This window comes from Garra rufa, chromosome 9 (genome assembly GCF_049309525.1).
Source record: "Garra rufa chromosome 9, GarRuf1.0, whole genome shotgun sequence".
NCBI classification, from domain to species: domain Eukaryota; kingdom Metazoa; phylum Chordata; class Actinopteri; order Cypriniformes; family Cyprinidae; genus Garra; species Garra rufa.
In genome coordinates, this window is record NC_133369.1 from 30627041 (window position 1) to 30639804 (window position 12764).

Consider the following 12764-nt stretch of genomic DNA (forward strand, 5'->3'; position numbering starts at 1 on the left):
TAAAAGTCATGACCAAAACATGTAATCATTGTTTCGGTAGTGACAAAAGAGAACACATAGTCTTTTATACGGAGGAAATAAACTACACTGTTTATGTAATGTTTATGCAAATGTTTAGTTTTTTAGTATGTTTTAGCATGTGGGTTAAAATTATGTAATAATGTGATGTGGTTGCTACCAAAACTTTACTGTCCAAACAACTTTACAACCAAAACATGGAATGTTTTGTCAATAATAAGATATACTGAATTATCAACTAAGATGTTATGATAGTGTTCGGTTTTGTGTATATTCAAACTAATGAATCCTTAAGTTTGAAACCAGTTTGATCAACTTTTTGCCTTTTACAAAAAAAAATTGCATTCAAAGTACAACAAATCTCAAAAATCACACTTGTTAAAATTGTAGTTGCTATTGATTTACATCTGAAAACCTTTTTATAAAATAGAAATATATATATATATATATATATATATATATTTACAAGAAGGATGTAAGCAAAATCTTAATAGGTCAATGTAACTCTTCTTATTAAATTATATATTACTTTCGGTGGTGACAATTTGGGGAGAGGACAAATATTCCAAAACGTTTTCAAAATACAATATGATAATTTTGCATTGTGCAGAATTTTCATATACAAAATTTGTGGAAAAAGAAAATACATTTTTTTTTAAATAAATTTCAACTCTGACTATGAACAAGTTCTGTAGAACTGTATGTATAGTGTAATTTGTATTTTTTTTTTCCTTATTTTTTTTTAAACAAAGATAAAACAATGACATTTTTTATCTTTGCTCACTTTGGTCTAAATGTCATTTCATATTTTGCAAATAGGGAAATAAGTTTGACTGTACTGCTCAGACAACTTGCAAAATAGTAAAACCAGCATGACAAAAAATCATGATAAAATCATAAATTCTGTTTTTTTCTGAAAAAGAAAAAAAATGTGATATGATTAGTGTAGAACCAATGCATAATTTCCATGTACTGTGAGTGAATTACCTTATGTTGCCAGTAGATGGTGTCTGAAATGTGCTCACTCATGTTTATTCACTCATTTAGTGGACTATACAAGCAGAGTACTGTAAGCAATAGTGAATGAGAGTATAGAGGGCGCGTTGGGATACAGTCTTTGTGTTTCCTAACGGGTGAACATTTTTTTTTTTCTCAACCTATAGGGTTGATTCCAACTCCCACTTTCTACCAAGTGCTATTTATGAAAATGGCACAAAGGTATGTATAATTACAATGTAGAGTTACTGTGACTTACTTTTTTAAAAATAAACTAAAATTTTGTAAAATAGAATTTAATAATTAAAAGTCATTTTGTTCACTTTTTGCTGATACAGTGCAATAAACTGCCGTACACTAGTATATAGGGACACGGAAATGAGTGAACAAGTGAACGGTTTCAGACACAGCAATAGATTCAACAACAAGAGTTAATTCTTGTGCCAAAGTCAACCATAACTCTATTTAGAGTTGTCTCCACATCACTAGTTTTTGGTCAGGTCTTGTACTTTTTGGTTTACTTTAGTTCACTCAGTTCTGTTTCCAAGTTTTCTGGTTTCTGGTTTTGTGTACTTTGTTATTATTATAACATTAAAGAATCTCCATTTGGATTCTGCTGCCTTACCATTGTTGAGGTCACCAAATGTAATAGTTTACTTTTCCTGATATATTGTACTGTACATGATTCTTTAGTGTACATTTATTCTAAAGGAAAAAAAAACCCTGTTATTTTTTTCTGATTAAATAAACACACACAAGACAAGACAAAGAACCTTAACAGAATGAGGGCTAAATATACTAGAACCAATGAGGATCTAGACAAGAAACATATTAGAAGTATTAATTTACTAATAATTAACCATAGATACAAACTAGAAATGAAAACAATGGAAGCAGGGGCTAAACACAGGAAGTAAATACAAATCAAAAGTCCTGGAAACAAAACTGAAACCAGAGCTGGTGGTGAAAGAGGCCACAGGCTAGTTGGTGAAGGAAGAGCCCATGGCAGAGCTGATAGAATAGGAGCTTGGATGGAGCCTTGGTGGTGAGGCCAGGTGGAACCTAGGGGATGACTGACTGAGGAGAAGCCGAGAGAGGTGGAGACCCAAGACAACACCGCTGATCTGGAGGGCCCAGGCAGAGCTGAAGGCTAGCCGAATTGAGGTAGAGCCTCGGGCTCAACATACTGAGGCGATGTTGGTGGGAGTGAGGGTGAAGGAGGAGCACAGCAGAGCCAAAGGGGTAGAGGCCTAAAGCACAGCCAGAAGCCTGGAGTCCATTACGGAAGCAGAGCGTTGATTGACCAAAGTGGAGCTGGAGGGACAAATGAGCCTGGAGGAGCCTGAGGGATGACGGACCACAGGGCGGAAACTGGCTCAGTGTTGTCCAGGCCAATCACCCAGTCCATGCAGTCTAACTCCACTTGTATTCCCACTGGGATTTAAGACCACCAGACTTGGAAACTCTGGGAGATTGGTATCTTCTACCACCACAGTGAAGAAAGACCCACAGTGCCGGAGTACCCATTTCAAGTCCCCCGAAGTGTCCCTCGAGAACCATCCCCAGACAACTTGGCCTTGGTTGAAGTGAGGGGCCTGACATAAAGGCATAGACAGATAGTGGGTCAGGTAGGCTAGATCTAAAACTTTCCTCATGTGCCCCCCAAGAAAGCATTCCCTCTATTCCAGAAGGAGGATGAGGACAGCTGGTAGATCCATTATTTTGGTGTTGTCTTCTGTCATAGCAGGTCTCAGGAATCAAGGAATCAAAATACAGCACTTTTAATGAGAATAAAAACAAAGAAGATCATCCAGCATGAAGAAACAACAGAAACTGCAGTAGGAACTTCTACTCTTATAATCATTTTTATGTACAAATATACATGATTTTTATATTAATACTGTGCATCTTGAAAGTATTCACAGTGCTTCACTTTTTCCACATTTTGTTATGTTACGGCCTTATTCCAAAATAGATTAAATTCATTATTTTCCTCAAAATTCTACAAACAATACCTCATAAAGACAACATGAAAGAAGTTTGTTTGAAATCTTTTGCAAATTTATATAAAAAAAGAAAAAATCATAAGTATTCACAGCCTTTGCTCAATACTTTGTTGAAACACCTTTGGCACCAATTACAGCCTCAGGCCTTTATGATGCTACAAGCTTGGCAGACTTATTTTTGGGCAGTTTCTCCAATTCTTCTTTGCAGATCCGTCAGGTTGGATGGGGAGTGTCAGTGCACAGCTATTTTCAAATCTCTCCAGAGATGTTCAATCGGGTTCAAGTCTGGGCTCTGGCTGGGCTACTCATGGACATTCACAGAGTTGTCCCGTAGCCACTCCTTTGTTATCTGGCTTTGTGATTGGGGTCATTGTCCTGTTGATAGATGAACCATCGCTCCAGTCTGACGTCCAGACCACTCTGCACATTCCTCTTTCCCTCGATCCTAACTCGATCTCCCAGTTCCTGCTGCTAAAAAACATCCCCATAGCATGATCCTGCCACCACGATGCTTCACTGTAGGGATAGTATTGGCCAGGTGATGAGCAGTGTCTGGTTTTCTCCAGACATGATGCTTGACATTCATTACACCAGAGAATTGTGTTTTTCCTTCAAGTGCCTTTTGGCAAACTCCAGGGAGGCTGTCATGTACCTTTTACTGACGAGTGGCTTCTGTCTGGCCACTCTACCATACAGGCTTGATTGGTGAAGTGCTGTAGAGGTGGTTGTTCTTCTGGAAGGTTCTCCTCTCTTCACAGAGAAACACTGGAGCTTCTTCAGAGTGACCTTCGAGTTCTTGGTCACCTATCTGACACCTCCCTGACAGGAGTCCTGGTGGTTCCAAACTTCTTCCATTTATGGATGATGGAGGCCACTGTGCTCATTGGGACCCTCAATGCTGTAGAAGTTTTTCTGTGACCTTCCCCAGATCTGTGCCTCAATACAATCCTGTCTTGGAGGTCTACAGACAATTCCTTGGACTTCATGGCTTGTACTTTGACCTGCACTGTTAACTGTGGGATCTTAAGTAGACAGGTGTGTGCCTTTCCAAATCATGTTCGATCAACTGACTTTACCACAAGTGGACTCCAGTCAAGTTTTAGAAGCATCTCAAGGATGATCAGTGGAAACAGGATGCATCTGAGCTCAATTTTGAGTGTCATGGCAAATGGTGTAAATACTAATGCACATGTGATTTTTTTAAAATATTATTTTTAATGAATTTGACAAGATTTCAAACAGTCGTCTTTCATGTGGTCATTATGGGGTATTAAATTTTTTTTTGGAATAAGGCTGTAACATAACAAAATGTGGAAAAAGGGAAGCACTGTATATAAAATCGTTTGGTCACACTTTATATTAAGGTCAAGTTCTTGCTATTAACAAACCGTTAGCTACGGCTTTTGCCGAAATAAACTCCTAATTTGTGAGGTAGTTGTTAAGCTCAGGTATTGTGTAGGATTAGGGATGTAGAATCTGGTCATGCAAAATAGGTGTTTTATAAGTACTAATAAACAGCCATTATGTTAATAATAGGTACGAACTAATAAGTAGCTAATTAATATAGTGAGAATCGTTCCCTATATTAAAGTGTTACCATTCTTTTATATATACCTTTTTCATCATTAAATAAATTGTAATTTTTTGTTATTTTTTTATGAACAAATGATAATTTATTAACTTGTTCCTTGTGCTTGTTACAACCTCTCTTTGACCCTTAAAATTAACCTTAGTCTTATTTGTTATGCTTCCTCACACTGAATGCAAATGTGACTTTGTTAGTTGTATGTAATACAGATAAATGGTATCTGTATAGTCATCATTACCTCACTGTGACCGACACCGTGAAGTTTCTCGTAATTGAGTAGGTGTTATTGACGTGTAAATGTGGTCATGTGTTTAGGTTTCATCTGTCTGACATCAGGAAGCCACAGAAGTTCAGAACGAATCGTTGTCACCCCTTCGTTTTAATAAAAGCTCTTTTTGACTGAGGAGGAAGCTGTGACTTCTGAAAGTTACAGTATTTCATTGTTTTCAGTGTTCAATGATCCTTTATCTCAGAAGATCAAGGAAAATGTGATTCCTTCTGAAATGAGGCCTTTAAAAGTCATGCAAATGTTTAATCTTTCATTGCATCACACAGGGTTGTCCCTGTTCTTTTGCATTTCTCAGTTCCCCTTGTGGTTTAAGAGACACCGTCAATGAAAGATGTTATGTCTCAAAAGGTTTCTTCTGATCTTTGATGTCTCTGTTCCTCTATCAGTACGATCTGATGTTGTAGCTTCTGCTTGCAACACCAGAGGGCACCGTCCCCAATAACTCCTGAAGTTATTCAATGTTTTAATATATTTGAAACATTCAAATATTTTGTGTTACTTTTCAAGAAAACTCTAAATTAAAAGTTCATACAACAGTAAAATTAAGACTGTTAAGTTGACTTTAAATGTGTAATTGTAACAGATACCCTTCATAAACTATTCTTCATGGGTTTTAGGAGGAAAATGATGACATTGAGCTGTATGTGTCGTCTGTCGGAGCATCAGAACCTGTGGCCCATGAAGAAATGATCCGACTGCTCAACATCAACACCCTTCACCACAGCTCTGGGCCGCTTGCCACCACTGAGGCATCCACAGAGGTTTGTGTCTCAACATCTCCTATCTCCTATAGTCGGCTATAAAACTGCATAACGTACTGTTGTTGCATTGCATAGCATTAGGTGACTAAAAATGGTAGTAGAGTGACAGTCCTGCCTCCTACGTATTGACCTTTTCTGGCAACTGTATCCGATTTGCATCAGTGGGCCGTAGTGAGAGCCATTATCAGCTTGCACCATATTTGTGTCCAGCTTTTCAGCTTCTCCTAGCTGAGGCCCCTGGTACTCATTCTGACACAAATCTATTGTTTTAAAAATGTTTTTGAAATATGTTTAGCTCCTGTAAGAAGAGTGGCAAAATATTAAGTCTTTCCTTCTTCTGTTGAACACAAAAGATATTTTGAAGAATGTCGATAACCAAACTGTTGCTGGTTTGAAACCACCTAAAGGTGATTTTTGGTCTCATTTTTGGGTGAACTATGCATTAAAGGAGCTATTTCTTCTTGATCTGACCCCGTGAATGTCTTTCCTCTTCGTAGCCCCTTAATCTAATTAGATATTTAACGTTTTTAGTTCATATTAACCAAAAACATAATGACCTTTAAGGGCTTGAATCCCATCAACCGAGTGCTACTGTTACTATGAAGGAATTGTTTGTTGCATCTAATTGCCTGCAAGTGCAAAGTTGCATTTCTTGTTAGGTAAGGTAAGGTAATTTTAGATTTACAAGTACTTCAGATGTACGCAAAGCAGGGGTATTATTATTTAAACCATTAAAACCATAAGGTGTTACTTGAAATAAAATAAAAGTTAACTGAAATAAAATGAAATATTAAAAATGTTTCTAAGGCAGGATTTCTCATTTTTGTTAAGTTTAGGTTTATGCTCTAAAATCAACTAAAACTAATACACAAACAAATAATACATTTTATACAGACTTTAAAATAATAATAATAATAATAACACAAATGACAATAAAACTAATTTACTAAAATCTTAACTGAAACTTGAAGTGAAAATATAAAAATTTCTAAAAATAATAAATTCTATATTACAAAAAGTATAGTAATATGTGACCCTGGACTACAAAACCAGTCATAAGTAGCACGATTATGTTTGTAGCAATAGCCAAATCTGTCAAAATGATGTAAATGTACTGTAAATATAACAAATCTTAATTTTTGTTGAGTAATATGCATTGTTAAGAACTTCATTTGGACAGCTTTAAAAGTATTTTGATTGTTTTTGCACCCTCAGATTCCAGATTTTCAAATAGTAGTATCTCTGCCAAATATTGTCATATCCTAACAAACCATTCATCAATGGAAAGCTTATTTTTTAAATTAAGATGCTTACACTGCCCTCCAAAAGTTTGGAAATGTCCTAGAAAAGTGGGGTTTTGGACAGAATTGCCATGAATCCTTGTTAATTTGTGATGATTTTGCACTAATAAGGGACAACTCAATTTTCTGAGAGGTGTTATACTTTCTAAATCATACTCATTCAAATGAATTTTCCACAGTTTAACTCCACTCGAAGTGTAGTAACATCTAGAAGCAATATGAATGCTCCTGAGCTAAATTTCGAGTGTCCCAGAAAAGGGTATGAATACTTATGCAATGGGATCTTTTCAGTTTTTTATTTCTAATAAATTTGCAAAGTTGTCACAAACCTGTTTTGTGCTTTGTCATTATGGTGTATGAGATGTAGATTGATGTGGGGAAAAAAAGTAATTTAAAGCAGTTTAACATAATGCTGCAACAAAACAAAACGTGAAAAAAATGAAGGGGTATGAATACTTTTGCGAGGCAGTGTATATTGCCATTATTATGTAATCAAAATGAAAATTATTATTGCTGTTCTTCAATGATAATGTCAACTTATTTTAATGTATTTGCACCCAAAAAAAATGATGAGAATTTATGCTGATGTTGTCCAAAACCACACTTTGCCAGGGGTGTTTCCAAACTTTTGGAGGGCAGTGTATATGTCATTTTTTTAAAATTTGGTTTTGTGGTCCATGGTCACATATATAATATAATACAATGTAATATAATATAATAAATGGCCCATTATATAAATTATCGATAATATAAATATTGTAGTATTTTCCACCATTTTTTTATAACATTTTAAGTCTTTTTGCTGTATGACAAGCGACTTTAAGTACAATTATGTCATGTAGTCCGTTCATTCATATGATGTAATAAATACTTATGAAATAACAAAAAAGAACATTTAAAAAAATATAGCATGTCACCTCACAGGACCCTGCTGTCAACTACCCAAGTACAGGTGCATTTGTGTTGCAGGACGTGTCATCCAGTGTGTGTGTGTGTGTGTGTGGGCAGATTTAGGGGTGGAGTCAGCTTCTGTCTAACCCAATGTCAATGTCTTCCTTAAGATCGCACTTGTTGATCCTTGTATCACTTTTACTCAAGCACACTATAAATGCGTATTAGGGCTGTCAAACTTCACGCCTGATGGAGCACTGCCGCTCATACGAGGATTGACATTGTTGGGTCTTAAGACTGTTCATGTTCTTTTCTGTCTGGCTTTGAGCAGAAGACTGTTTTCAGAGACCACCATGAGAAGGACAGCATTTGGGGTAAAGACGGCTTCTATGTGCTGGTTATCTGCCTCACAATATTCATCATTGTCTTCACCTGTTTAATGGTACGTATCTCTCAAAGTCTTCTATCCTAGTGTGATGCTATGTGGGATGCTATGTATACGACCCTCTAAAAGAATATGCGTGCATGGTGTTGAGCTTGCGTTAATGAAATGCTCTCCTGTTATCGGAGTTCTCAAATATGTTTTTCTGATTTAGAAATTCTTTCAGACAAGTCTGTCATAGAAACACAAACAGATTCAAATGAGTAGATAGTTGTCATAGATAGTAACACTTCGAAATGACTACCCCTTACAGATTATGAGTTTGTATTAAGATGACTTCTTTGGAAACGTTGATAAAAGTCAAGTCATCTTTTGTTTTATATACTGCTTCATACAATACAAAAGTTGCTTCACAGTAATAAATAGAATCGATGATTCGAATTCTGCTGTAAAGCAACTCTAAACAGTGGCGGTTCTACACGGAGGCCAAGGGAGGCCCGTGCCCCTGTAGACATGTCCTTGGCCACCCCTGTGGCCCCCCCATACTGACCAAATAAAATAAAATAAATTAATTATGGTTTTACACACGAGCGCCAAAAGCGGAACTAATGCGACGCATCGTTCTACTTAAATGGGTAAATTAGAGCGGCGCACACAAACACTGCAGCAACAATTAGAACTACTCTCGGATAGAGGAGCTACGATTTATTTCTCCTGTTGCAAGAGTCGAAAGTAAGCAAAACAATTTCATTTCGTGAGTGACTTGATGTTCTTGCACATAACCGTGTTACTTTTGTTTTTCACACTGATAATTAAATCAAGTTTGTAAATGGCTTTGTAAAATCTTTGTTAACGTTAGTTAATAAAAATATACAGCTGTTCATTGTTCAGGGTGGCCGCGGATCCTTAAAAAGTCTTAAATTCCGTTGTCCTAAAATAAGGCCTTAAATGTCTTAATTTGTCTTAAATCTAAATCCAAGGGTCTTAATTTTTTTACACTTTGAAAAGGAAAAGTTTATCGTTTTGAGGAGAATCTCCTGCGCAGGTTCTAAATCTGTTCTGTTGCTAGACACGCGCTTGCTTGACAACGCCTCAGTGTTGCCAGATTTAGCGGGTTTCCGCCCAACTACACGCATTTGAATCGCAGATTAGCTGTTAAATTTAACCATCATAGAGTAAAAGTTTATAATTAGCACATGTTTTCACGTTGCCGCACACAACTGGCGCGAGCACGCGCAGAGAGAGAGGCGCGCGGCGCGATTCACACAGATTGATTCCTCTTTAACTGCTATTTGAACGGAAACGTACATATGTCTTGATACCCGTTTTGGTATTCTGTTTAACAGTCGTTTATGTCTTCAGTGAACCGAAACAGCTGAGAAAGAGATGCGTGCCAGTATTCGGTTTGGGCATTTGGCCTTAAAGAGACAGCGTCCTATAAATACCTGCAGTGAGAAACACTAGTTATTTTACAATTAATTATTAAATTTCCCCTCCTGAATACTAGTGTTATTGATTTTATTACTAACTTTATGTTGTATTCATTTACACTTGTCATTTGTGTAATTGTTCTTGTTTTGTTACTGAACTTTAGTTCAGATAGTAGTTTTTGCTGTGGATGAGAAGTAGCCTACCTAAAGTAAGCATTCAGTAATTAGGAAAAAACAAACTTTTTTTTTTTTTTGCCGATCCATGACTCAAAATCCGTGTTTGTTACACTGTTACATTGGCTTCAAATTGTGTGAGAGCCTTGACTTTGTCATGGAATAGAAAATAATTTCTTCTTCTGGAATAGTGTTTTCTGTTGAATATTCCCAAGAATAATCAGTTAAATAAAATAATAATTTAAAATATCTTCATAGTTTTGTGCTAGACTTTTGCGGGACTTTCAATTTTGTCTTAAATTTTGTTTGAAAATGGTATTAAAAAGTCTTAAAATGTCTTAAATTTAACTTGGTCAAACCTGTAGACACCCTGTTGTTAGTTCATGATCAAGTGCCGGTTTAGTTCTGCTGAAACTCTACACCTCTGAGAACTCTCTCATTAAAACAAAGAAAGTGTAGCTGTAGACATGATGTAAATAAGAGATTAATTGTACTGTGTAAATGTGATTTCATTACCTTTTATTAACTTTGAGAGATTGCGATGAACTACAGTAATGTATGAGTGACAGCTTTCCAGTGATTGTAAGGGGAGCGCGCACTTTTAAGACTATAATTAATTCAGAATTTGAATTCATTTATTCATGGATTCACTCTCTGATAACGCAACATCGCCATTGCTATCGTGCAGCACATAGGCTACTACATCAGTTACACAAACTAAGAGAAGGCAAAGCAGGTGCTTACTCATCAAAATATGTCTAAACAGCCGCACTGCACGTGTCGACACGCGCCCGTGAGTAAACATTATTTTTTTCTTTCACCATGCAGCAAACGTAAAAAATAATTAAACCGTTTAACTTATAGTACTTCTTACTGTCGATTAACAGTGAACGGTCAATATGAGCATCCCTAAAATGTTTGTATGATTTTAAAGTAAAATAAAGTTTATAATCTTTAAATATCACTTGTTGTCATTTTTTAATGTGCCCCTCTGGTTAAACACTGGCCCCTCCTTGGCCCCCCTAGTCAAATTTGTCTAGAACCGCCACTGACTCTAAATGGACAATATTGTCATTATTCAGTCTCCATTTCATCTCAGTGCTGTCTTAGATAAATCAACAAGATATTAAAGAGATCTTATTTATGATTTTGTTGTCCCACGGCTTTAAATATTGAAACGGAATTTCCTAGTACCAGTTTAAATATACTTCCTGTTAAATGCTTGTCTCAGCAGAAACCCTTGTGAAGTAAACACCAACGGTTTGTTAACATTAAACTCAGATGATTCAAGTCTGTACACACTGACACTTGGGCTATATTATACAGCGAGTAATTGTGAGAAAGACCGTAACAGATGCAGAGACACAGGATATGATACAGAAAGAGTCATTGCAAAACGGATGTATTGTGGCAGAGGAAGTCGCATGGTTTCCTCTGGTGGTTCAGCACTTTAAAGGGATCAGCGCTGCCATCTTGATCACACCTGACTCTGCCCTCTGATTGGTTGACGTTTGCTCTTAACGTTTAAGTCTGTCTTAAGTCCGGTAATGACATCACAGAGCGTCCTCAGAGCACCCACACTCTCTGGCGCTGATAGACTGAAGAGCTTAAGGAATAATTACCATGTTAAGCTGTGAGCCGCTCACACAGGGACTGTTGAAGCATTATTAGCATTGCGATTCTGTAAATACAAGGACAGGAAAGGTTTTCAAACTTGTTGATGGCAAGAGTCTCTTGCAAGGGACACTATTTTTATATAAGATAAAAATATAATGAAAAATATTATACCGTCAAACCAAAAATTATTCAGACACCAGATATAATTTTTTGATATTTTTTTACTAGTGGGTGCAGGACACTATAGTTCATTTATGTAGGTAAACGGTGACATATTATACCCTAAAAATCTTTATTCAGTGGACTACCAGTAAAACTGATAAACAAATTGGGACCAAAAATGATTCAGACACAAGTGTTTTTTCTTGAATTGCCAATGTGACCTTTTTACACCACAGACTGAACAAAATTAAGCATTGCTTGGTAATTGGTCAACAAAGTATTGATAGTTGTGTAAATATTGTCATACTAACAGTTGTCTGAATTTTTGGTTTATTGTAATCCAATACATACCTTTCTATCAAAGTTATCTGACATTATCAAGATTATTTTTTTCTGACACAGTTTAACTCTGAGTTCTGAGTCATATTTTATTTCCATTTTCTAAACGATAGTGAATAAACTGTGATAATCTGAGAAAAGTTGAAGGTGCCTGAATAACTGTAAATATGTGTAAACTGTCATCTGTAAAACATGTACTTTTTTATTACCCAGCATTAGAGGACTGTTAGATATATAAAACTAAATAGAAAAATAAAACACAACAGAAAATAAAATGTTATCTCATTATTTCCAAGAAAGCACAATGAAAAAGCAATAATATCAAATCTGGTAAATTACATCACATTACAAATCACATATAATTTTTATTTTATTTAATAGCACTCATTAATAAGTCATTAATAAACATTATTACATGGCTCGCTAAAATACTTGTTACTGATTTGTCAAAAATAATATGTGACCCTGGACCACAAAACCAGTCATAAGGTAAAATTTTACAAAACTGAGATGTATACATCATATGAAAGCTCAATAAACAAGCTTTCTATTGATGTATGGTTTGTTAGGACAGGACAATATTTGGCCGAGATACATCTATTTGAAAATCTGGAATCTGAGGGTGCAAAAAAATCAAAATACTGAGAAAATCACCTTTAAAGTTGTCCAAATTAAGTTCTTAACAATGCATATTACTAATCAAAAATTACATTTTGATATGTTTACAGTAGGAATTTTACAAAAAATCTTCATGGAACATGATCTTTACTTAATTTCCTAATGATTTTTGGCATAAAAGAAAAATCAATC

General features: G+C 35.9%; 1 protein-coding gene across 1 annotated transcript in view; it reads left to right on the plus strand.

Annotated features, from left to right (window-relative positions):
• ptprr (protein tyrosine phosphatase receptor type R) overlaps positions 1-12764 on the plus strand; it is a 40499-nt gene that overhangs the window by 11130 nt on the left and 16605 nt on the right. Inside the window, exons 3-4 of the mRNA XM_073847660.1 lie at positions 5515-5658; positions 8182-8292. Of these exons, the coding sequence (XP_073703761.1) occupies positions 5515-5658; positions 8182-8292 (255 nt within the window). The remainder of the gene's footprint in view (positions 1-5514; positions 5659-8181; positions 8293-12764) is intronic.